At 43.5% G+C, this 26,518-nt stretch overlaps 1 protein-coding gene across 3 annotated transcripts; it reads right to left on the reverse strand.

Annotated features, from left to right (window-relative positions):
• Positions 1-854: 854 nt before the first annotated feature.
• Positions 855-26,411, reverse strand: RNF2 (ring finger protein 2). Of its 3 annotated transcripts, none has more exons than XM_084527372.1 (7): positions 26,278-26,411; positions 8,178-8,266; positions 7,654-7,814; positions 6,473-6,688; positions 5,474-5,746; positions 4,169-4,340; positions 855-3,204 (listed from the first exon to the last, which is right to left on the reverse strand). In XM_084527372.1, exons 2-7 carry the CDS (start codon positions 8,262-8,264, stop codon positions 3,103-3,105), a joined length of 1,011 nt encoding a protein of 336 aa, XP_084383498.1. In that variant the 5' UTR covers positions 8,265-8,266; positions 26,278-26,411; the 3' UTR covers positions 855-3,102. The 3 variants fall into 3 exon arrangements, with proteins under 3 accessions (XP_084383498.1, XP_084383496.1, XP_084383497.1); XM_084527370.1 differs by lacking the exon at positions 26,278-26,411 and adding an exon at positions 25,977-26,211; XM_084527371.1 differs by lacking the exon at positions 26,278-26,411 and adding an exon at positions 17,913-18,042.
• Between the last annotated feature and the right edge of the window lie 107 nt (positions 26,412-26,518).

The following is a 26,518-nucleotide window of genomic DNA, read 5'->3' on the forward strand; positions in this document are numbered from 1 at the left end:
AAATGCAACAGAATAGCTGCATGCAAGCTCTCGAGCATTCTCTGGGTCTTTCCAGTTCAGCTGAGATTGAGGACAATTTTAATGGAGATAAATCTCTTCTGAGGCAGCTTTGAAAATAGGTGTCAGCACAGCAAGCAGCCTGAGTACAGCCTGAAAGGGACCTCCCTCTTCCCCTGCCAGTGAGCAGTTAAGCTCAGGCCATCCCAGTATACCATACCTTTAGTATATACAAGAATTTTGTCTTCAACTTTTTAACCAGAAAAATGCAATCTGAGTTGTTTTATAGTTCTGTGTAATAAGTAGAGTTATTACAATTATATATATAACAACATCAATATGAAGACAAGAACAGATTTTTTTTTTTTTTTTTTTTTAAGATAACGTACCTCAACCTACGTGATTTGTTAGAGCTATCCTATAGGTACTATTTCTGTGGTGTTTTCTGTTGAACCTACTCAGTCTACAACTAAACACAGCCAAAGTTGTTGCATTAAGTACTGTGGAAATCCTTGCGCTTCTCAGGATGACAGACGTCTGCAACAGGTTGTGGCAAAGTGATGGAAGAGCTGTTAGCCTTTACTTGCCATGCACACGTGTTCCACATCACCTCTATTTCTCATTCATGGTGTGCGATGTGCACGGGAGTTCAGCTGGTTTCAGTGGACTGTAACAGTGCTGAAGGCCAAACTCAAATCGCATTCTGCTAGCCAGGATCAATATGCACGGAGGTCAGCTACATCTATTCAACCTTCCCTCTGGAAAATCCCGTGTACAGTAGCACTAACCCCTCACACAACCAAAAATTAGTTAAACATTTTGTTTTTAAGAGGAAGCAGCATTGGAATTTCCATTAGTTCATTTATAACTTTTGTTTTTATTGTTAATTTATGAGAATTTCAGCGTGATTGTAATTGGATACTAGTGCTTACCCGTACCTAACACGCATCATGTACTTAAAGTAACATGGCTTAAAAAGATGGAATAGTAAAGTCATTTTGAAAATAAAATAGTTTATAGCACTAATGAGTCACAGTGCAATCAATGGTTTAATCAAACAACTACATTATATATAATATTTAAAGAACATAAATATTCAGTAAATTCACTACAACATGAACATGAAAAATAAAAGCTTCACATTCCCCTATACTTTAAGAACTGGGGACAAAGTGACAGACGGTTCCTAAACAGACTGCTCAGCTTCACGAACACCTCTCTTGCTTAAGGGACTGGACATTACCTTAGCTATCACAATGGGCAGGTATGCTGCAACTAAACTAGACATTTCCCCGTAAATTTTAAAGCATTTATAATCACAACACCCCCAGCCCCCTTGGATTATATTCCATGGACATGCACTAATAGTCTATACAATGCAACACTTCACCAGAAAGGAATGAGTAAAGTATTTAATTAAAAACTAACCCCCTGTGATCTGGGGCCTGAAAACTTCAGTTTCATTGTCAAGAAGAAACAGGTATTTCCAGTCAGAGAAAATAATTATTCAAAGAAGCCTGTGTAGTTTTCACATGGGGATAAAGCTGAACTATGACAGCAGTCAGAACAGACACGTATTTACAAGTGCTAAGCTTGAAAGACAGAAGGAATGGAAGGGTAGTTCCTTCCTGAGAGTCCCCGAGCAGTTGGATACTTACATACCACATTCCAAGAGCTCAGTCTAACTACACACAAGACAGAAGAGCAATACCACATGGGTTCAGGTATATTGCTTCTCACCTATTACAGCAACTCTTTTGCCTCTAGCTTCAGATGCAAGCACATGAAGGCTTCATCAGCAGGTCTTACAGCAATGGGAATCTCGCGGTAACACATTTCCCCTCAGACAGGATGCTAATAGGTACAGCAGCCCCCATGAAGTGACAGCAAGGTCCAGTGCCAGGGAAGAGGAGCTTAACATGCACATGAACAGCAGCTACTGGACTTCACACAACAGTCTACTGCCAAGTTTTAAAACTTGAACCTAAATTTAAGACACTAAACGGTAAACTTTGTCAAGTACTAACATTTTCTTCCAAAGTGCTATGCCACATTTGTTAAAGCTATGGCGCAAAAAAAAAAAAAAAAAGCAATCTTAGAGCAGCTTATGGTTGAAGTCCTCCCTACTCAAACTGAAGCCTAGATAAGCTCACAGCTGGGGTGGCAAGAATTCTATAAAGCAAAAGTATTTTGATCGTGCATTTTGTCAGTGTGCTAGAAGTCAGAGGATTTATGTTTAAAAGAAGTTTTCAAGACAGTTCTTTACAGAACACTGATACATTCACAATAAAAATCTGTTATAACAGGGAACAGAGTAGGGCTGTAAAACTTCCAGATTTCATTTAATTAAGCTTGTGAGAACAGGATCATCACTGCAACAAGGGCCAGATGGGAAACTGCAGTGTGAATCAAGACTGGGATGTTCTACACAGGGAAGGGCTCTGGGTTTACTTTTTTCTGGTTTTGTTTGAACTGTATGTTAGAAAGCAGATCAATCTCCCAAATCACCTTGCACTGAAGCCCAGTAAACAGCAAGGTTTTAAAGTGTCAGTTTTCTCACTATAGCTGTATTTGCTCACAAGAAATTGTCTGAATAACAAGTCTTTCCTCAGGAATCTGATCACCTCTAGCTGCAAAACCATCAGAAATCAATTCTCTACTATCTTTTATATGGATAACCATTAGCAAATTACAACATTTAACACATTCCTTGGCATATGTTACTATTGAATAGACTTACTTAGCCATCCAATGCTCAATACTTCACAGAGGCTACTGTAACTGTGTCAAATGTATTAGAAATCCAGATTTACCTGGACAAAATTAAGACATTCCAAACTGGAACACTCGTTCAGTTATCATGCATCGGGAACAAAAAAGCATGTCAAACACTGGAATGCACTGAAGAAGGTCATTTAGTCTCTTAGAGAAAAAAAAAAGTCTAAATTAAATACAACCAAGAATACTGTCTAATCATATTAATAAGTATACTGAGAGAGCCTGAAGGCATCGCATGTATTGTCCATGAAGATAACGGTGGTGCCTGCTCTTAATATTGAAGAAGTCAGCTATAAAAACAGTCCCATCTCAGTTTTCCAGCACAGCTTATTTATGTTCCTTTGTTGGTGCATAGTACAGTTCCATGGGTTTGTTCACTTTCCAGTACTTCTCACTGACCAGTTCCAAGGAGAACGACCCATTTAAAACCTGGAAGAGAACACCAGAACAGAAAAGAGAAGACCTGATAGCTTGCATACATAGTATGGTATCACTAGAAGACTGCTTATATTAGAGCAGCACGCTGACTTAAAGAAGTCACTGATGAGGTGGAACAAATTATGGCTAAACACTCGGTGTCAAAAAACAGCAACGCAAGCTATTTCGGACTCCTGGCTATCTCACTAAAATAGTGCTGGAAAACTGTTTTGCTAATTATATACAAAGTGAATATAGTTGTAAATTAAGTCAATTTCAGGTTTCCTGTGTCTGTAAACAAAGAGTAATAGGTGTGTATTTACACCAGAAACATCTACTTTTTTCTAAGGGACACACTGCAGTTATATTTGAAAGCTGTTCAAAATAGATTCTTATTATGAAGCGTCTGTGTATCTTTAACCAGAAGACTTACTTTATTCAGATAAATGCCCAAGTATAAGACCAGGCTCAGAGTTCAGGGCAATATTGCAATTGGATTGTTGTTGTATCTGTATTCTTTGAAGTCAGCAGCTGAGAGGAGGGATTCTTCCCTAACTGTGCTCAGAGCAGCTCTTTCATATTGGAGCATAAGATTACACTAAAGTAGAGAAATGCCACTTCAAGAGACACTTCCTGCTTCTAGGACGTGCCATCTGCTCTTCAAAGAAGATTCTCGAAAGGATGTTTTCCCTCTTCAATTATAACTGTGAAATAGAAGTTCAGGTCCTAACCTGAAAGAAGTCAGTAGTTGCTGGCCACACCCTACTTCTTCCAAATAACATACATGCCTTTTTTTCTACTAGCCAAGCTTTGTCTATATACACTTTCGTACAAAGCAAACTATCTGAATAAGCAACCTGGTGCTATGAATTTTATCCCTAGGTCAACTCAGGAGAAGTCCAACTGCATGTATTTTAATCAAATCTTTATAAAAAATGTACTGATACTCAGTATAATTCTTAGAAATTCTACTTACAGTGAACTGCCCATTGGCAGTAGCTATGTAAATGGTATACTGCTTCTCACTGGCCGTGTCAAGGTTCATCTGGTTTGACTCTCCCTTGCTGCGAAGCTCTTCCAGAGCCAATCTCACAGCTAGGTACTTGGACAGGTGATCAACGGTGGCGTTGCCTGAGGTCTTGATGTATCTGCACCAACAACCACAAAGTTAATCAGGCACTCGTATTATCAGTATGGGAAAAAGACATCTGGAACACTCGCAAATGGTAAGCATCAAGTGTGAAAAGGCCTTTAAAGACAGTTCACAAATAAGAGCACTAATTGCTTTCACTGGAGACATGCATGCAGCTTACCAAATAACATTATTCCAAAGAGTCCTTACATCTTTTTGACAATCCTCCCATAGGCCCTGAGCTCTTTGTAAAGCTCAAATAGTGCTGTCCTGTCACCTGCTTGAAATGAAAAGCCTACTAGCAGGCTGCTAAGGGTTTTTGAGAACTGCTCACAACTGCTGAAATCTGCACATAGATGCAGTCTGACCCGCCCAGACATGAATCCATAAGGTGTGAGAGCAACACCACTCTCTGCACCTCTGCTCCTTGTACAAGGTACTCTTCCTTACTGCCTCGTTATCAATTCCTCTTTAATTCTTTATGCAAGAATTCAAGTCTGACACAAATGCTGCAGAGGCCTCTCCCAAAAGCTTTGTTTTCTCTTTGCCTTTCAGAACAACCCCCAAAACTCCCTTGCAATTCCAAACCAAAAAGAAAAGCTGGCTGAAGCTTATAATATATTTTTAGACACCACAAAGAAATGTCTCATCAGAAGAAAAAGACAGGAAGAGATCTGAGAAAACTCCACAAGACTACTCATTGCTCTGATCCAAAATTTACAGTCTGTGCTCACACTGGATTATAAAAAGTCAGGTAAAGCTTCTAGTCTACAAATCATGCTGACACAAAGCTGCTCCAAAAACTGCTGGCACTTATGCAAAGTTTGTTTATTCCCAAATAATCTTACAAGAAGTAAATATTATACCATCATGATATTATACCATTATCCCAGTACCTACTGTGAACTGCTAGAAACCCTTAAAACCACCTTTATCTCTGATCAAAAGTTTAAAACAGATTGGTACTGTAACACTGTGTTTGATAGTAGTCGACCAGTACCATCAACCACACCTGCATATAGTTAAAAAGGAGGTGGTAATGACTGAAGCAAATTAGTTTCAAAAAGCCCCAAAAATTGATAGATAAGAAAACAAAAAAGTGACAGAAGATAACAGCAGAGTACATGAAAAGGAATAGAAGACATTTACCTTGTCTGTGCACTGTCATCGTTCTCCATGAGGGTAGGATGAGGCCTGAAGACTAATTCTATTTCACTAGCACCATCCATTACAGGGTCTATGGCCACAGTTGTGTTGTTATTGTCCAGTTCTAGCCCAGAATCATCTGATGTTTTGGTCCTCTTATTGCTAGGCCCTGCTTCCTGATTGCTGTGTGTTGAGGCATTGCTGCAGTGTGAACTGTCACCATTATCTTCTGCTCCACTGCCATTCTCAATCTGCTGTTTCTTGCCCCTCTGTAACCTGATGTAAGTATGTAGAAATGAAGCTAATCTGCACTCGGAACTCACCCAATACACAGGCCCAGCCTACTCATGCAGCTCCTCCCTCTCCCCATCTCAGTCATGCCAGAAGTTAGACATGGGCAACATACTGCAAAGCATATACATGCACAAGCACTAAACATTTCTGAGACAGAGTTTACAAACAGAAATTAAATCATTCTTATATAAAGATAACCACATACAAGACTTTGGATTTTTCCCTATCCCTCAAGCATATTTTAGGCATGTTTTAAGATTGTTTTTAATGTCACTCAGTTTTCACTCTTCACTACAACAATGTCTGGGGTCTCCTTCCCAGCTAATTCTCAAGTTTAAATGCACACACACAATTCCAAGACTGTGTAAACACCACACATTCCAGTATTGGGAGGTAAGCTGCACTAATACCTTCATCCTGGCATTACATGCATTTTTTCACATGTAATAGCAATACTGGTACAGGATTTATTGCATTAGTCTATTATTAAAGACACAATGTGTGATTTCATAGAACAGCATCTAGCTGCCACAGATGTTACAGGGAGTGATACAAAGTTCTCTCTTCATAGAGAACTGTTAAAAGTTATTTTAGCAGCCTTCAGAGGAGAGGAATCTCTTGCTATACAGGGAGCAAGGAGAAGAGGTGGTACACTCCTGGCATTAAGGCAGACAGACTGACATGAGGACAAACTACGCCATCGCGTACCTGTTCATAGCCTGAATCTTTAATCCTTCCTCAATGCTGTGACTTAAAGCTTGCTGGTTATTGTGTTTGCTGATTCTTGCTAGCACTCTCTCCTGATGAGCTTCATATTCATCACGGCTTGGATAAATTTTACTGATGAGAGCATCAAAATTGGGATCTGGTCGCAGTGATCGTTTTGACACTAGCTTCTTACGACAAGTGGGACATTCTTTGTTGCTAGACATGAGGAAAGAGAGAAAGCAATACTAAGTCTATGGCAATAACAGAAGCCTGCCCCAATACCACATTTCTTAGACTCAGTGTTTACAGTAAATCTGGAAGAGGGCTTCTATCTTTTGACAGATCAAGTAATTCAAAATATTTAAACAAAATAAACCACGCATCTCCTTGCTTCAATTTTTAAAGTGTGTTTACTTAGAATGTGTTTAAGCAAACTGTATTTAGACTGAAGAATTCAGAAGTTCTATGCTGCAAATTGTTTCTCCCCTTAACCCTCTGCCTGGATTCTCCCCTAGAAGAGATGCATTTTGCATTAAGTTATATCAAAGGCATGGTCTTTCAGAGGACTCTGAAAGGATGTAACAGGAGGATGAAACCAAGGTTGAGGAACCCATTCTGAAGTTCAAGCACTAATTACTGGGAAAACTAAAACAGAGTCTTATCCTTCCTACCCTTTGGTCTCATTTAACCAAAGGTTCGCATTAGGTTCGTGTGGTTTCTTTTTTCCCGTCTAAAAGGAAGAGGCCTCAATAATGGAGATGCAGACTGTCTTGAGGACAGTTTTGTTTCTCTCTAACGACAAAAGTATTTTTCCTAACCACTCATCAGAATTTCCACAAGCACAGCAAATTAAGCGTGTCCTCTGAAGATGGAAATAGATACATAAATCACTGGCTATGTTGCTGTTGATTACTTCAGAATTCTATTGCTTTTTGATAAAATATGAACTTGTAATTGAGTATACAAGAGAAATGATTTTCCATATCTGCAGAAAGCCTGATCTGGTCTGCCACAGGTGGCTGAACACAAGGAAATGAAATATGAAAGGTGTGCTACCCGTTCAGAAACGTGCAGTGCACAGGCACATAACTCTTACTCATCAACACCCAAGATTTACAGGATTCTTGACCATATTTTCATCTGAAGCGGAATCCCTTTTCCTTGTAATGATATTTTCATACCCGCTCCTGAGGGCTGTAATGATACAGTCAGCACAGAAACGATGCAAACACTCTTTTGTCGTCATGGTGTTTTTTAACATATCCAAACAAATGGGACACATCAGTTCACTGTGCAGGCTCCTGGGTGACACCACTATTTCCAAGCCATCAGTGATTGCTTCCTAGCATAAAATAAAGTAAAAGTTCTTTAATGAAATTTAGTGACTTTCTCACAGAGATTGCATGTTTTACTCTTTTACATTAAAAAAAAAAAAAAAAAAAGAGACAAAACAAGAGACATACACAGCCACATCAAACACGCACACCCCTATTGCTAAAGGAATGAAAAAGACAAAGATCAAACATCAGTATAGTTTTCTAATATTATGAGAGAGGAGGAGTTTTGGGTAGAGTTTTTAAAAATATGCTGTCAATTAAAACAGGCAGTTAGCACTCTTAAAGGAAAATCTTAAACATCAAGCTGTAACAGGTTTAAAATGAAGAACAAGTCCTGCCATGAAGGCCAGCTCTTCAGCATGTATTACCTGAGGTGTCCTTTGCAACTCGTACAAACTGAGCTCCCAAGTTTTGCTTAAGGGCTGCGTTCCGTTGGTCTGCACAGCTTGAGACATGGCTGGGAACAGAAAAAACACATTGCATGGTCAGGTGCACCTGACTCCAAGAGCAGCTCTTCCTCTCCCAAGCAGACTCTCTTCCAGGGTCCCTTCAGACCCAGCAGCCCAAGTGCCAACAAAGCAGAAATACAGTGGGAATGCATCCTGCTAGCAGACTGCTTGGCGTTGGACAGATAACCCCATGCACTGCACCGAAACCGAAGGAGTTACTCAGCCATGAACACTTCCCAAGTATCAGTTCAGGTCGTTAAAACAGAAGTGACATGGACCTGAAGGCCATGAAGTTTGGGCTCTGTGGTGTAAACGTTTTGCACAGCGGGTGGCGTTTGCAGCTTTCCAGAGACCTGTGCTCACACATGCGTAGGGATCAAACAGATTCAGCTCCTAACCAGTGGAAGGTCAAAATCATGCAACCACACAGGAAAACAGCTGAACATGTTCATTGGAAGCACCCTATAATACCTCTCTTTCTTCCCGGACACACATCCCTAAGGTTTCTTAATCTAATTCAGAGAAAACTGAATGTTTCCCCCTAGATTCTAGGATTGCTGCTAAGAGATGAAGCAAAACTAATACACATGTTGATTGCACCCATGCCAAAGGAAGTCAGGTTAAAATGACAGTAAATTATATTTCCAAACAGAAAATATTTTCATGTTGGAGAGGGGACAGTCATCCCTGTCTCTCTAAAAATGCCTGACTTACATCAGGAAAGCTTATCCTAGATTGTGTTTTATATTTGGAAAAACAAAACAAAACAAAAAAAACATTTAAGAGGCAAGATTGTAGTAGCTGACATTTCTACTAGGTGGAGAAAATAGAAGCGATTTCTTCCCAGATCACTCTCTCTCTCTCTCTCTCTCTCTATATATATATATATATATATATATATTTCTTCATATATATATAATCTGTTTTTATTTCCAGACCCTTCAAATTGGCAGCCAAATACAGATTCTATTTGCATCCACCAGCTATGTTATAATCTAGTCCCAAATTCATTGAGTTCTACATGAGCCAACCTCTCAAGAGAACACGGTTACTTTATAAGCTTTAATTAATTGTTAAGGGGAGAGCAAGAAAAGCAGTGCAGTGAAGATTATTGCATCTATTCTTCTTCAGGCCCAGAGATTAGATTTCCCACCTTATTAAAAAAAAAAAAAAAAAAAAAAGGAAAAAAAGCCTGACAAAAAGTAGACATGATCATTATGTCTAATAAGTAACAAGGGTCTGAAGGTGTTAAAAAAAAAAAAAAAAGAAAAGAAAAAAAGGAGATGACAGACTTCCAACTCCAGTTTTTACTGTATATCCTGTGCCCTAAAAATTCAGTTTAGTTGTCACAAGAGACACATTGCTCCACAGTGATCACGTGGAGAGCAACAGCAAGTACCCAAGCTAGCAGGGAGAAGCCACCACGACCCCGCTGCAGACTGTCAGCTCCACACCTGCCAAGCACTGCACCATCCTGTCTGGGCATTTTCCTTAAAATACTCTGAGATATGAATTTAAATTATGGTATTAAGTAACACAGCTCAACAACACAACGTTGAGAAGTGTGCCAGTAGAAAAGAAAGGAAGTATTTCTCTGCAACCTAATTTTCACTATTTTTGGAGTAATTCCAGGTATATAAGAAGTCAGGTCCTTCAGACAAGGTTTTCTGTTGTGTGTTGTTATCAGTCAGTTGTTCTAACAGAGATCCAACATTATTATTCTGTGTTTGCATTGAATTAAGCACTCTTGAGTGCTTTTGGAGCCGAGATATTTAATTAACTATCATCTCAACTACTGAAATGCATGAAGCTGCTAAGCACTCACACCCCTCCCAAAATCTGCTCAAGCACACAATCAGACTGCAGCAGAGTAAGACGCATAAGAGATCTTGGACTTCCTGGGACTTCGCAGAAAGCCTGCTTCCAGCGTTACACAGCTCCACCACCGTAAGGAGCTCACTGAAGTGGCCCACGGCAGAGATCACCATGTGCAGGTACCATCCTGCCTCAATGTGCATGCTCACGCTAACACAACAGCAGCTGTTCTGGTGCCAGACCGCCAGCAAAACCCTCAGCCCAGAGAACAAGCATAAGAGCATCATCCCTTGTATGGCAGCACTGCAACACGCCAGAGGCTGCACTACAGAAGACATGGTACAAGCGTCACAATAAATAATTGATTAGCTTTCTTTTAAAAGCTTCCAATTTGAGATGTAAAGTGCTTAATTCTCACCCTGAGGTCTGCAGTGATAGCACTTTCAGACTTGAAGAGGAAAACCACTGGCCTTAAAGCTAGCTGAAAGTGAGAGAGAGCCACACACTCCTCTTGGTCACCAGCAAACACCTCCGCTGTCACCACTGCATACAAAGTCGAAATCAGAGGAACACTGGAAATGTGGTCAGTTCAAACAGGCTGAAAAGCAAAATCAGCCAACAATCACATCACACTGTATGGAGTTTTTCATCTGTTTGATGAACAGAGGAGCTTCCTTAGCAGTTTTCCTGCTTCCATACTTTTTATAATCCATTTCCAGATATGTACTGGGCCTGAAAAAATGCATGCAAATGAGGTTTAACTTCTTTCCCCAATAACATTGTTGGACACCAGCTGTGAGAAGAAATGTGATGCAAACTAAAATCTAACACAGCAGTATCAACAACTGGCACCAAAGTCAAGGATCATCAAGGATCAAACTCCACATTCTGACCTAAAATTGCACTGACCACGTAATAGCCATCATCAAGTAGCAGCTTCCAAATCATCTCTGAAGTGATGGCCCCAGGTTATGCTCATTGCTGACTCATCTCCTCTCCTCACTTTGGGAAGAGAGGTAGGAAAAACCTCTCCATTAGCTGACTTTCAAGGCAAACATTATAACCAAGCAGGAGGAGCCTGCACCTGCCCCTGTCCATTGGGCTTGGCAGCAAGTAGTCGGACAGCTACACTGACACCTGCTTTAACCAAGCGAGCACTGTACCAGCAGTCATTTTGACTGCACATCCCAAACAGCATTGCCCAGTTTATGCTCTAGTGCCATTTAACATGCTGCTCTCCAGAAGAAGACAAGGCTCGTGACCAGGCATGTCTGCCCTGCACTCCGCTGCTCTTGTGGCTCTCGTGCTGGCTGTGCAGCTGAGTGGCTGCAGACAGACCATCTCGGGCTCTCCTCACCTGGTACAGAGGTGAGTCACTCAGAAAGGCTCCTTCTGGCTGTTCTGATGGTGCCAAGGTGTTCACAGCCTCAGCAGCAGCGCAGACATCACTCCTCTGTTTGGCTTCCTTTTAAGGCAGCCCAACTCCATTGGGATTTGATGCAGCGACAAAACTAAAAGAAATCAACTGGTCTGGTCTGCACCAGTCAGGATCCTTCCTAAAGCTACAAAGCCAAGAGAAAAGGCTTTGGCAAGCCAAAGGAAGTTCACTTTTGTGTTGACACTTTGTAGAGAGTGAAAAACAAAGCAGAAAGTTTCTAGAGAGAAGGAACAGACTTTCTATTAACTGCTGCTGGCAAGGAGAGAAAAGATACAAAATAAATATAAAGCTCATGTTTATTCATCAGTCTGGACATTTATTTCACTGAAATCTCAACCTGTTAAGATCAATCAGATCTTTCCTGACAAAATTCGCTGTCCATCTGCATCCCTTTCAGCCTTTTTTTTTTTTTTTAAATTAAGTCTTAGAGAACAATGCTCGTGTTCATTTTTCCAACCCAAAATATTAAGCAGATTTCATCACAATAATATCTACTCCAGTTTTCAGCTATTCAATATTTCAGATCTTTTCCACTTTACCAGCAAGGAAGACAGGATCTTAGAGGTCATGTGCTGGGAACACAGTGCAGACAGAAACCCCCTGAAAGCCTTTTTTTCATCATTAGTTTTTGAAAAAAATCCTAACACACCATGACTTTCTACTTTTTATCATTTTTTAACTTTGTGACTTTTCTGCTCCCTCTGGCTACAAGAGGAAATCAACCAGCTACGTGACAATGGGGCACTACAAAGGGGAGAAGCCCAGCCTGGTAGGCAGATCAAACACCTTTCTCACTTCCACAGGTGCCAGTTGTGTGATTTGTGCCATATCCAGAGGGCTGTTCTTGCCAGCCACTCAAAGAAAACACAGGATTACAAGAACACCTACAATCTTTCTGACTGACTCACTCTACAGGTGCAGGAATACTCCAAGGCACAAGTTTTGCAATTACGGAGCATGCACACCTGCCACTATCAAAGCTGGAGACACCCAAAAGACATGAGAAAACCATGAGAACCACAAACGCTATGAATCTCCTTGGGTTTGATTTCCTGTCACCCTCCTGTTCCTAACAGCATTTGGAAAAACAAAAACAAGTTAAGATCTAGTAAATATCATTCCATTTTGTCATAAAGTTTGCCTAGTTGCTTCATGTCTTCTACAGAAGCAAACTGGAAGATAAGTCAGGGAGATTGATGAACATTACAGAATGTACATACATTTTAATTCATCTGTACCCAAAGGGTTTCTCCATTCCCTACGTTGCCATAGCATTAAAAAACAAAACAAACCGCACCTGTGCTATTCTGAATGTGTTTCAAAAAGTTTCTGTTGATTTTCTGCAACCAGGCTCAACCTCTGAGTTGAATGGCTCCCTTACCAGAGCCAGAAGAGGAGCCTGGCAGTGCCAGCAAAAAGCACCGCATCACTTCATCTGAAAGACTGACTCTTTAAGCCTGGTGTCCTTGGAAAAAGGGGCTTATGCAATCTCACTCTTTGCGCTCACCCTTTTTCAGACTATTTTCCACAACTAATTTGAAGACAAGTGACTGGGGCTTAAAAACAGAACAAGTCTTGGTCCTGCAGTATTGAAAACCAGGCAGAGAATTACAGCAAAAAGTACAAAAAATCCACCACAACATGAGAAATCCGTCCGAAAAGCCACTCAGTCATCTCCTGCCTGCTTACTGAGCAGACTATTTGTGCCAGAAAATCATTACTGAAAGCCATCACTTAGAAACAACTCCAGTAGAGCAACATCCTTGCTTGCCACACACACACATTGAACAAGCTCCTAGACTGAAATACACTTAATTATTTGCTCAAACATGGTCGTGAGTCACAGTAGGTCAGACATTCAGGTATCCCATTCCTGAAACTGCCCAGCACAAACAAAATCCAACTGGCAAAACATGCATTTCAGACAACTCGGAGCTGCCACCAGACATGCTGTTCTGGCCACGAGGGAGCCAAAGGGCTCACCAGCAAGTCCTCGCCCTTATTTCTCAACCTGCCAACGTTTCTCATTTGTGAGAATTTAGGAATACATTGGCTGCTGCTTGGAACCAACCTTGGCACCAGTCCTGCTTGAAGCAAGGACGGAGGCACTTGCTACAGGACGACATTCAGATTCCCTCCAAGGCAGAGCCTTCCCTGAAACACGTACCAGTGCCTATTTTAGTCCAAGCAGAGGTTGGAAAGCAACTGCACATGTGGTCACTCCAGCACGCCTCGAGGTGTGAGAAGGGGTGAAATAGTACCAAGCAGCCAGAGCCACAATCCACAGAGCCATCTCCAGTGTGACCACAGCGGTGCCAGCTGCTACTTTACACAAACCTGTGCATTCTTTTTGAAAACTTTCATCAGCAAACACTTTTGAGGGTGGGGAGGGAGGTGTGTGTGTGTGGGGGAAATACATCAGGCTCTTTTAAATAAATATACACATAGTAGTATTAAACATGTTAAAAAATCCACTATTTTCTGTTCCAAACATCAGAAGTTAAATATTTAGACTTAAAATAGTAAGAGACTCAGACAACTTTTCAGCATGCCAAGTTCAACAGCATTTTCAACTCTTCTGATTTTACTTTTTTTTTTTTAGCAAGGATTATATATATACACATATTTAAATAAAGAGGTATCGTTGTCCAGTTACTTTACAAGCTTAATGGATTTAGAATTTTACATTTTACTCTTTCTGATTCTGTAACTAGTATTAGAGACAAATTGCCTGTTTGGACAAAGTATTCTATGTAAGAAGTTCATTTGTTTATTTTCTTTTGTTTGTTTGTTTGTTTTTACTTCCTGGCTAGGAGCTTGATTTGAAAAAATAATTTTATATATATATATATATATATTTCTGGAAAGACACACTATTTGACAGAATTAATCTTCTCTAGAGTTCACTGCCAGCTCAGGTTGCTTTACATTCAACTGTAATCTAGGACAACTACAACTAGTCCTTGAGTACAATCCAGTACAGTTTTTTTTGTTTTTTTAAAAAACAACAACAACAAAACACAGAACAAAAATCTGATTTTAAGTACGATTTGAGGTATAGAAGTGTTTATTCTTTTCTGAAGTGCCTCCCCCCCCACCATCTCTCGATCTCAAAATCCCTAGGAGACAGCCAAATCGGGCTCTGGCCTGGAGCTCATTTTGTTCCCAGCTCTGAAATGAACTGCTTGATGATCCTGAACAAGTATGTCACCGCATTCATCTGTGCCCCCTCTTCCTCTTCTGCTTGTTTATTCACATTGTCACCACTCCTGCAAGTGTCTCTCCTAATGTTTATATTGCATGCACTGTAATTCTGTGCTGATCTCCAAAGGGGATAAGCTTAAGAGAGGAACGTCTTACCGAAGTATGCTTAGTTCATTCAGCTATCAGTCCTTGTCCTCTCGATACCAAGCTTCAGTGTCACAACCTCCCTTACTGGGAAGGCTGCAACTTCTTTCTAGTTGCAAACTGCATTCAATACTATAGCAGCTACATGTACTCTCATCTTCTCTTGACACAATCAGCCCCTCCACTCCCCTCATGAGGGAGCTGCAGGCCGCCATGAGGCCTCCCCTCAGCCTGCTCTGCTTTGGGCTGAACAAACCAAGAGACCTCAGCCGCCCCTCACACATCTTCCCCTCTAGACCCTTCACCATCTTCATAGCCCTCCTTTGGACACTAATAGCTCCATGTCCTTGTTATGTTGTGGCGCCCAAAGCTGCACCCAGTGCTTGAGGTGAGGCTGCCCCAGGCAGAGCAGAGCAGAGCACCCCTCCCTCAGCCAGATGGCAGGGCCGTGCCTGAGGCACTCCAGGGCACGGTCGGCCCTTTGGCTGCCAGAGCCCGCTGCTGGCTCATGATCAGCTCAACACCGACCAGAAACCCCAGATCCCTTTCTGTAGGGCTGCTCTCCTGCCTCTTGTCCCACATCTGTATGTACAGCTGGGGCTGCCTGGATAAACTCCACTGGATGTGATTCTGAATGATCTGACCTAACTGGCACTGCTTTCAGCGGGAGGCTGTCCTAGATGTCCTCTGGAGGTCCCTTCCAACCCACATTCTGCCATTTATACAGTGAGACATATCTCACTACCAGAGAAATTCACACGTCATTTCTTGTACAGAATGTGCCACGGGCAGGAGAAGCGGAGGACAGGTGCCGCCAGTCACACACCGCCCTCCGAGAGCTGAGGAAGCCACAGCTGGGGCCTCTCCTGCCCCATCGTGCCTCACCTGCCTTCCACAAGGAAACCCAGCAGTACGAGAAGGCTCTTCTGGGACTACACTGCTTCCACACAGCTCAAACTGAGGGGTTACACTTCTCATAAAACCAGCAACGTGGGCACTGAGCCTTCAGATGCTGATATACTATAGAAAATAACCACAGAGTCTTCTAAACACTGGCATTTCCTCTGCAAACACGATAAAAGTGCAATTTTAAGCAAAAGAACACTTTCCTTAAATACTTCCTGAGACCCTGGGGAATAAATCAGCAGTAATATTTACATTGAGGGATTTTTGTCTAACATGAAGAATAAGCCCTAAACCACCACACAAATGCTTTCCAAGAATAGTTTCTCTCCCCGTATGTACATTTAATCTGGACAACAGCATGCAAAAACCCCTTGTTTTCTGGCAGAAGCAGCCCTCTCATAGAATCATAGAATATCCTGAGTTGGAAGGGACCCTTAAGGATCATCAAGTCCAACTCTTGACACCGCACAGGTCTACCCAAAAGTTCAGACCATGTGCCTAAGTGCCCAGTCCAATCTCTTCTTAAATTCAGACAGGCTCGGTGCAGTGACCACTTCCCTGGGGAGCCTGTTCCAGTGTGCAACCACCCTCTCTGTGAAGAACCCCCTCCTGACGTCCAGCCTAAATTTCCCCTGCCTCAACTTAACCCCGTTCCCGCGGGTCCTGTCACTGGTGTTAATGGAGAAAAGGTCTCCTGCCTCTTGACAACCCCTTACGAGGAAGTTGTAGACTGCGATGAGGTCTCCCCTCAGCCTCCTCTTCTCCAGGCTGAACAGGCCCAGTGACCTCAGCCGTTCTTCGTACGTCTTCCCCTCCAGGCCTTTCACCATCTTCGTAGCCCTCCTCTGGACACTTTCCAACAGTTTCATGTCCTTTTTATACTGTGGTGCCCAGAACTGCACACAGTACTCGAGGTGAGGCCGCACCAGTGCAGAGTAGAGCGGGACAATCACCTCCCTTGACCTACTAGCGATGCCGTTCTTGATGCACCCCAGGATACGATTGGCCCTCCTGGCTGCCAGGGCACACTGCTGGCTCATATTCAACTTGCTGTCTACCACGACCCCCAGATCCCTCTCTTCTAGGCTGCTCTCCAGCGTCTCATCGCCCAGTCTGTACATGCAGCCAGGGTTTCCCCGTCCCAGGTGCAGGACCCGGCACTTGCTCTTATTGAACTTCATGCGGTTGGTGATCGCCCAGCTCTCCAACCTGTCCAGATCCCTCTGCAAGGCCTTTACGCCCTCATTTGAGTCCACAACTCCTCCAAGTTTGGTGTCATCAGCAAACTTGCTCAAAATACCCTCTATTCCTACATCCAGATCGTTTATAAAATGGAGCCTTGAGGGACCCCACTGGTGACCGCCCGCCAGCCTGATGCAGCTCCATTTACCATAACCCTTTGGGCCCTGCCCGTTAGCCAATTGCTCACCCATCGTATGATGTTTTTATTTAGCTGTATGGTGGACATTTTGTCCAGTAGGATCCTATGGGAAACCGTGTCAAAAGCCTTGCTGAAGTCCAAAAAAATCACATCAGCTGGTTTCCCTTGGTCCACCATACGGGTGGACCAAGGGAAACCCTGGTCCACCAGGGTTTCCCTTGGGTATATCCTTGAGATCAAAGGGTATATCCTTGAGATCTTATGGTATCTGCCAGAATTTCAACCTGTAACTGGTAGAACAGAGCTGTAAATGGTGATGGATCAGTAGTTAATGTGCAAATTCATGAGGAACAGAATTTGAAAAAACAAAAAAAAAGACACATACAGAATACAAAATGAATGTTATCAAGTGAACAGTTTTAGCTATCAGACAACACCTAAAAATATTATTCACAGGCTAATTTCAGAATTATTACCAGACACTTTATCAATTAATACTCTACAGTACTGTAAGTGAGCTCCTTTGAAAATGCCTAAGACGTTAAAAAAATGAGTGGTTAGCAAAACTTACACAAAGCTACTGTTTAAAAAAAAAAAAAACAAAAAACTTTTGTAGACATTAACTAGAATTCTATCATCTGCAAAGCACAGAGCCAATTAAAATGCTATTAAAGATGCCAAATTAATGCTAACTATTAAGCTGAAACTTCATATAGTAATTACATGCTCCAGAAGTCAGATCTAATAACAAATAACAAGTACTTACACCATGCTTTCCACCCTTCAGATGCACCAGCTTGCAAACAAGCATATCTTTGCACTCTACTTGGGGAGCAGAAATGCTGGATTAGAAAAAAGCAAGGGAGAAGAGAAGCTATAGCTCATTTTTATATGCTCCATGAAAGCAGCACACCAGTAATGCAATGGGCAACAGCACTGCCGGGAAATAAGAAAGCAATCAGATTTTTGTCAGACCATCATCCTTGGATCCTGAACTGGATTTCAGCCACTTGTATTAAAGCCACCTGCATCACTACAGCCCTGCCCAGCTCCTCCGCTCTTTCACCTCCCTTCGAACCTTACTGCGGGAGCCAAGATGATGTCAGCCCAGAACAAAACCTCACTACCTCCACTGCATGTCCCACTGCTGCCCCTACACCCCACCCCAGACAACCCAATGACAGCACAAAGCCCACAGTTACCAGTGTTCAAAGGCAGGTGATAAAACCTGCACCTCAGGAAAGCTACCAGCCTCTATGCACTCACATAGTTAAATGCTCTCCTTGGTATCACTCTTTCCAAAATTCATTTTTAAGGGGTTCTGCAAGTCACTGTTCAGGAACAAATCTGGAAACCTCCCCACTCCTTTTTTTAAGCTAAACAAAAAATAAAGAAGCTAAATGTGAATAGAAATGCATTACAATGAAAAATGGCTGGGACTACCCGGAGGCCACACATTACTATCCATTATCACGTATATTAACGCAAGCAATCTGACTCGGTACACATCTCAGCCAATGCTTGGTGCGATGAAACAACTGGAAGGCAGCCTACCCTTTCGTTACTTTAAATCATTCCAGTTTCAGCTACACTTGAAGGATAGTGTGATACATGCTGAGAAATAAACACACACAGTGTGACAACCATCCTGACAACCCCATTTTAACAATGCTTGTATCTGGTTCCTTGCCATCCTGTTTTCTTAATTTATTTACAGAAGTAAATTAAAAGATCAACATTCAAGTGTTTTCATCCATTGCATCAATCATGCCCCACCATAACTGAGAAAACAATATAAATAAAATAAATACCACATTTTACTGTCAGATGGGTACATCCAGCTCCCACTGATGTTAGATAGCAGTCAGCTGATACAATGAAGTTACTATTATAATAAAATGAATTGTACATACACGAGTGTCAGACATTCCTCACAATCAAGGTTTTGCTTAATTCTACCTTCAAAATATAAAACCAGCCTGTTCTGTACAGAGAATATATCATATTCTCCTTTTATTTATAACACAGTGGTGAAACAATACATTTTCTAAGCAGTTTGAAGTATACATTTCTACAGTTTGCTTGAAAGAAAGTACATGATCTTTAAGACATTTTCTCAGATTCTCTCAATTGCCACTTAAAATTGAACCTGGATTTCTCAAAATGCAAAGTTCATTGGAATTTACTGGAAAGGTCACCCTAGAAAGATTCATACTTTTTCCTCTTATCCCCTTACTTTCAATAATAAAGTCTTAATTAGGAAGAGATTGGACCACATAGGAAGTTGTTTTATGGCACTGAACAAGTTTAGGGAAGCTACATTCATTCCCAAAGCATTATGAAGCTCTACACTGTTAGATGTTTGTACTGAAAAAAAGTTTGTCAGTCTGTGCGTTGAATCTAGCAGACACTTCATTTCTGCTGCACAGCACTGCTAGCCAAGAGAAAAAACAAAACAGTTATATTATTCATTCAAGACCCCAAAAATGTACCAAAGCAGCTGGTATAGCCAAAGAATGCACAGGCACAGCTCAGCAGCACTGCAGAACCTTTCCCTATATAACTGTTGCCCACAGTCACAATAGTTCTGAATTTTTACTTTTCTGGATAACTAGTCCCAAACCTCCGTTCTCCCATGATCTGCCCCATACAGTCAGTAAGCATTTCTCTTTAATATTAATAAAAAATCCCTGAACACCCAATACTGTCACTATGAAACCTGTAGCAGGTTCCCTGGCAGATGACAGGATCCAGTAGCTTGCTAGCGCGTGATCTTTCACTGCTTCTTCACTGTATTTATTCTCCTACAGAAGAACATGATTTGCCTGGTGCCTTAAGACACTGCATCTTCCAGTTAATTGCCATTCACAATTTACTGGCACTGAAGTGAATTGATCCACAGAGTTTAGCAGCATCCAATCTGGCCATCAAGCTGCTCATCCTGGCCTTGGGAAACATTTGTGCTATGACCTCATACAAACCATCTGCTGCACACATTTACACCTATGGAATAACCTGGTGAACCTAATGCTGGTAGAAGTGACCACAAACGAGACGACCCTCCTACATTAGATACCAGGAGTATCAAAAAAGTTGTAACACGTTAGTGTTTTGGTCATTCTCAAGGCTGCTTAATCACACAGCCTTAGGAACAGCCACACACTTTTGGGCATGACAGAAGTGTATGGTTTTAAGTTGATGTTTCTGTGTGTTTCTAGCAGTAGAGTAAAATAAAGTATAGGCACTGGACAGCTGTATGAGAGTAATGCCCATAGACGACACTCAAATTCCAATTTATTCTGATGGGTTCTGTATTCCCTGCCAAGGGCATCAGCAGCCATTTCTGCTGCCTCCCAGATCACTGCATTATTGGTCATAGCCGAAATCCTCATTGTTAATGTTACTCAGTTCTGCTTCACACCCTCCTGACCTTCTCTGAGGTACAAACACTGCAGCACACACAACCACCACCCCACTTCCACAGAACTCTCTCTGCAGCACATCAGTTGCCTCCAGGTAGTCCAGAACTCACCAGGACACACATCCTCCCCTGGCTGCCATACCTACAAATGCTCACATACATCACATTTCAAAGCCAGGCTACTCTAAACTAAAAGGCTGTGGGATTTTGTTTGTTTGCTCGTTTTGTTTTAAATATTAGAAGGATTAAGTAAAAAACTTTTAAATCTTCAGAAGAAAAAACAAAACAAAAAAACAAACAAACAAACAAACAAAAAAAAAAAAACACCAAACCCAAGATTGCCCACTGTTCTAACACAGCAGGTAGTAAGATTATTTTAATCGTCACAGCTAAAACAAACTGGCACTTACCCTCCACAGACCATCTGTATCTTGTCCAAAGTGAGCACTACAATTCTGCTGGGAGTGCAAACGAAGCTGTTGCAGGAACAGTACCTGTTCACTGCTGACGTGGGCCAATAAATCAGACAAGAATTCGACACCAAAAACATCGTATGTGCCAAAGACCTTTGCCAACAATTGATATAAAAGAAAAATAGCCATGACGAACTTAGCCCCATGAAGTAACACTATTAAGTAGAACTCTGGGAGGTGGAGTAGAGTTACCACTTTCTCTGTTATCTGTTAACTTTTATGCAGTTTCTCATATTATCAAGCATGCTACTGTATATAGTGCCTATGGCTGCCCACATGAGCTTCAAAAATGAAGTTCTTATTCTACGGTTGATTTTATCTCTAAGAGCCTTCAAAATTAACAGCTGGCTGTAAAGGAGAAAGGCCAAGTGAATCTTTCCCTGCCTAGAATTAATTTCAGTGCTGTATCAGATCAGAAAAGGAGGGATAAAGGACTGAAAGAAAACAAAAGTGAACTTTCAAACTCTGGAGAAGTTGAATCTGTCACAGAAACTAAATGAATACAGACAGGAATGATGCACACTGCCTTAGGGTCAGACTTGTTTCCTCCCCTTGACTAAGTGCATCACCTAAGCATGATGTACAAGCAGAACTATGGATAGAGTAAATCTTCGCAATAAAAGCACTCCATTACTTTCACACCAAAGCAGCGATAAGAACGTGTATTATGATTTATGGTTATAGTGTTGTGTAACTCGCAGTCCACAGTAAAAGACAAGCTTTACATGCATGTGATTGTGTGAAAACACCGCACACCCTGCTATCGTGGAGCGCACCCCCTAGCCACAGAATTATGCTTCAGAGCCAGCACTTTCATTCTTACACTGCCTTCTAAGCCACACAGCGCTGCTGGCACATTTTTTGAGGCTAACCAACTTCTTGCTAACTCCCCAAAATAACAGCTGAAGAAGATGAGAATTGACCACCCCATTCACTAAAGATTAAGTCTGATGATTTCAATAGCACTGTCATTAGCCTTTTAGCTTGCAGTACATTTTAAAAGAAATCCTATGAACATACTTACACAATTCAAACAAAGCTTTCCGCCTCCATAAGCTCAGCAGCAAAGGTAAGGTCTCTAGAACACTTTTTTTTTTTTTAAACAGTTGGAAGCACAGCAATATGCAGTCCTTGACTGATGAGTACGCTGAAAGAAAACCCTTTTATAGCTAGTCACACCAGGAGGGAAAAAAAAAAAAAAAAAAAAAAGCAAACACACTCAGCTGTTTTCTGCCCAATAGGTGACCCCAGTTCAGATGGCGGCAGTGACTGAACTGCAGCCCTCAGACTGTGCAGATTTAGCACAGCGCTGCACTCATCCAGAGGGAAACTCCTGCCAGAGCTCCCAGGTTCCTTCCTGACAGCTGTGGGGGCATCAGGCGCTGTCAACACCAAGATCTGCAGACACGATGGGAACCCTTAAATGGCATTAATAACCAGGATCTGTTACCTCCAGGCTACTACATTTGTTAGAGGACCCCAGGGGTTCTACCTCCTGCTCCTTCCCACTGCTGCTGCCCCAGACTTCAGACGCCCCTCAGGGTCGAGGGGGAGCAGCTCGGTCACCAGCAGGGTGTCGAGGCTGGACTCACGCAGGGAGCTGCCGCACCACCCCGAAGTGCGGTGCTTTAGAAGCCAGCACAGATCTGCTCCCACATCTACTGGGCAGCCAACGTGGTTTGGTTTCTAAACTCCATCAGCAGAAAATAAAAAAGCCTGCACACCCGTTTCTTGGATTAGCAGTCTGCTTTGTTACACTGCTGCAGCATCCAAGGTGCTTCTCAGAAACCTCTAAGAAACATCATGCAGCCTCAAGCTGAGAGGTGAGCACATCTCAGTCAGGTGTGCTGCTCTTGCCGAGCCACTGGGATCACATCAAGCCAGCCACTTTGTTATCCTTCTCTTCTGCATGCAACATACCTACTGTCCACCACATTTATCAATATAAAGGGCAGCAAGTAGCAGTTTTCCAATGTGTATAGATTGTGGGAGAAGTGTTGAGAGTATCAGATCAAGAGAGATGCTTGTTTTTCCAATTTTTCCAGGGATATATTTGCTACCCACAAAAAGTTCCTACCCATTTGTGATCTGGTGAGACCACAAGTAACAGTGATCTCATTTTATTAGTAGGAACAGAAGTTGGCTTCCTCTACCTGGCTATTAATGAACAGAAAATAAACACAAAATCAGAGAGACAAAAGGAAAGACCCCAGGAATCTTACACACGACTGACTCAACACCTCCAACAAATACACAGAAACAAAGCTGTTACGTGAGCATGCAGCTTTCCTCTAAAGCTGCGTGACAGCTGACAACAACTTGCATCTGTCTCAAATAAAACTCTGCATTTTACAAACAGTATGACAGGAGCAATACTTACACAGTTTAAAGCCAGGAATCATCCCAAATAGTTTAATTTCATCCCTGAGAGGTGAAGAGTAAAGAGTGGATTAGGTTTTTAATTAGTTAGCAGAACACTGCTGCTAGCTCCCAGCTGTTTGCAGGCCAGCTCCATGATCCAGAAGGGGGGGAAGGCAGACAGGGATAATTCCTAAAATACTTCTCCACTGCAACAAGTCCAAACAGCTCCATAATACTGAACTCTGCTCATTCCTCAGAAAATTAAGAATTTAAGGTCAGCTTCAGAGGCCAGTTATTTTCACCAACAAACAGAACCCAGTTTAGGCTCAGCAACATCTCTTCTCCAATCCCTTTCCTCTCTGTTTGAATCATTACTAAACTGCTGTTCCAGTCAGTAAAAATAGGTATAGGGTATTTAAGTATTACTCTGTTATTTTCTTCATGCACATCCTTTAAATTGGTGCTTCACTAAGAACGGATCCAGTGCTGCTTTTATGAAAAAGACAACTGAACTGTTGCAGGCTCATGCCTCATTTTTGAAGTTCCCTTTTCCCCACGACATTTTTTACCTCATATTCTTTTTATTCAGAAAGACAAAGAGAAAATTAAAGGAAGTAGAAGAAATTCACATACCCTGACATCCATCGCACATTTTAAACTGACAACTGTGCTACAGATGCCAGTCTTATTTCTAGTTCCTGATAAAACGGCCCTAAAGATGCCAGAATTCTGCTCTTGTCACCCAAGATGCCCAAGCAAGTCTTTCCACTCCACATATTATCATACGCCAATCCTAAAACACACAGCGCCATTGATAAAGGCAGCCCCATGCAATTCATCTCACTGGTGCTCACGCTGAACGACATGCCAGGCGGTGCTTTCCTTGGCAGCTGCAGCAGTGCTGGTGTTTCAAAGCTGCAACACCAAAGGTCAAAATTGTAGCCACCAAATAAGTTAAAAATCGCCTCCAAGGTGAAATTCATGTCCCACTGTTATTATGAGGCTGAATGAGGCATTTATTAAACATGATAAACCGTAACTCACAGAGCCAATAACCTCTAAAGAAGTTCTAAGTTTATTTAAATCTCATCACCGAAGCGCGACAGAGCCACAAAGCTTGCTACCTGAAAGCACGGATAATGCTAACATCTGTCCAGTGAAAATTCCTCCCATCTCCAAACAACTGGCATCGCTAATCCTTCAAATCATGGTACTTTTAAACATTAAAGGTACCGTTTATCGATACCTGCTGCTCTCAAAGGGAGTGCCTCTGTCTTAGCTGACAATCTGAATGCCAGCTCTGAGCTTGACATGATGTAGAAAAATGTCAAATTATCTCATTACAAAAGTTTATACTGAAAACATAGATGAATGCAAATGAGAGTACCTCTTCAGGGAACTCCTATAACAAATCAAGTCTTTGTCACTGAATGAGTGACACATTTGATTAAAGAACTTTCCCCATGCAAAAATGACTTCACTCGCACACCAATCATATTTTTTTCATATGCAAGTGATTTCCTTTAATCCTTAAAAGCCTGCGTGCAATGAGTAGTTATTGCACAGACGAAGCTATAGCCACTTCCAAACAGGACTGGATTACGGTTTATCCGCCTGGAAATCATCTTTCTCCACCAGTTATGGTCTGGATTTCTAGGCAGTTAGGCACTTAGGCACTTGATCTGGTTATTTTCCACAGCAGAGGATCAGAAAAGCAAACAGCTTAACCAAAATCCCCCAAAGAAGAGCACCGCTTAGAGCGTTTGTTCCATGCACGCTGCGGGATGGGGCCGATGGAGGCAAACGACTCTGAAGGGGCAGCTACCGCCGAGCGCCAAGTTGGCAAGAAACAGGTGCCACACTGGGGCTGCGGGCAGCGGGAGAGACGCGCCCATGGCGCCTTCCTGCCCGGCCGCCCCATGGCATTCCCGGGGAGCTGCCGGGTGCTGCTCGCGTCGCTCCGCCAGCGGCCGTGCCCGGTGGGCGCCGCGCTCCGGCTTCGGGAGAGACAAAAGACCGGCGGGGAGGACACACGCAGCGCACCCCATCTTTGAGCGGCGAGGGTTCATAAACTAGCAGCAAAGGCTCGTGACTCCGCTAACCGGCTCCCTCCCGCTCAAGAAGGCGTCGGGCAGTGCCCCCTCAGGGCTGGGGTCACAGCAGCGCTCGGGGTCACAGCACCCCGGCCTCGTCAGGGGGGCGCCGCGGCCCCAGTCACCCCTCCGGCCCTGGGAGGGCTGGGGGCGGCCGTAGTGAGGGGGGGCGCAGCCCCAGGCTCGTTCCGCAGCCCCCGCGGGAACGGCTCCGGGGCCCCCATTTTACCTGAGGAGAGGGCGGTGGGGAAGGAAGAGCCCGACCCCCGCCACCCCCCATCGCTTCCCGCCGAGCGCCCGCCGCGGGACCCCCGGCTCGAGTCGCCCCCCAGACAGGACCCAGCCCCGCGGCTGAGGGCTCGGGCACCGCTGCCGGCACCAGGCGCCCCTCCGCAGCCCCACTAGGGGGAGAGACCCGGCGGCGGCAGCGGCAGCCCTAGTGGCGGCCCCAACCCTGGCCCCAATCCCCGCCCTGCGCTCACCGCCCGCCGCGCTCCCGTCGCCCTCTCTCGCCGGCGGAGCCGCCGCAGCCCCAGCAGCACAATATGGCGAGCAGGAGCCTCCGCAATGGAGCTCGGGAAATAGAGGGGAGTTACATATTCATGGCCGGGGCTGGGCAGGGGTAGCGCGGATGGGGCTGCCGACACCGAGCCGCGCAGCGCCCGCCTCCCCTCGACGCGGTGGCCGCTGGCTCCTTCCCCACGCCTCAGCGGCGGCCGCCCGGCCCCGGCTGCCCGTAACCGCCGCTCCCAGAGGGCGCCCGCCGTCCCCGCCCTCCCTTACCTCAGCCCGCAGCCCTCCCGCCCTGCAGCCGTGCGAAGCCCCGGGGGCTTCCCCCACCGCGAGCGGGGAGCGGGTCCGGGCTGCTGCCACCCCCTCAGGAGCTCGGACGGGGGCAGCCGGGCGCCGAGGGAGCTCTCGCCGCGCCCCGGTGGGCTTCGAAGTGCTCCTCGAAGCCCCGACCCACTCTGCGGCAGGGAGTCGGGAACAGGCATTTATTTGTCTCGGGGTGTCGGCGTTTTAG

Source organism: Aythya ferina (genome assembly GCF_964211825.1).
Source record: "Aythya ferina genome assembly, chromosome: 8".
Taxonomy (NCBI): domain Eukaryota; kingdom Metazoa; phylum Chordata; class Aves; order Anseriformes; family Anatidae; genus Aythya; species Aythya ferina.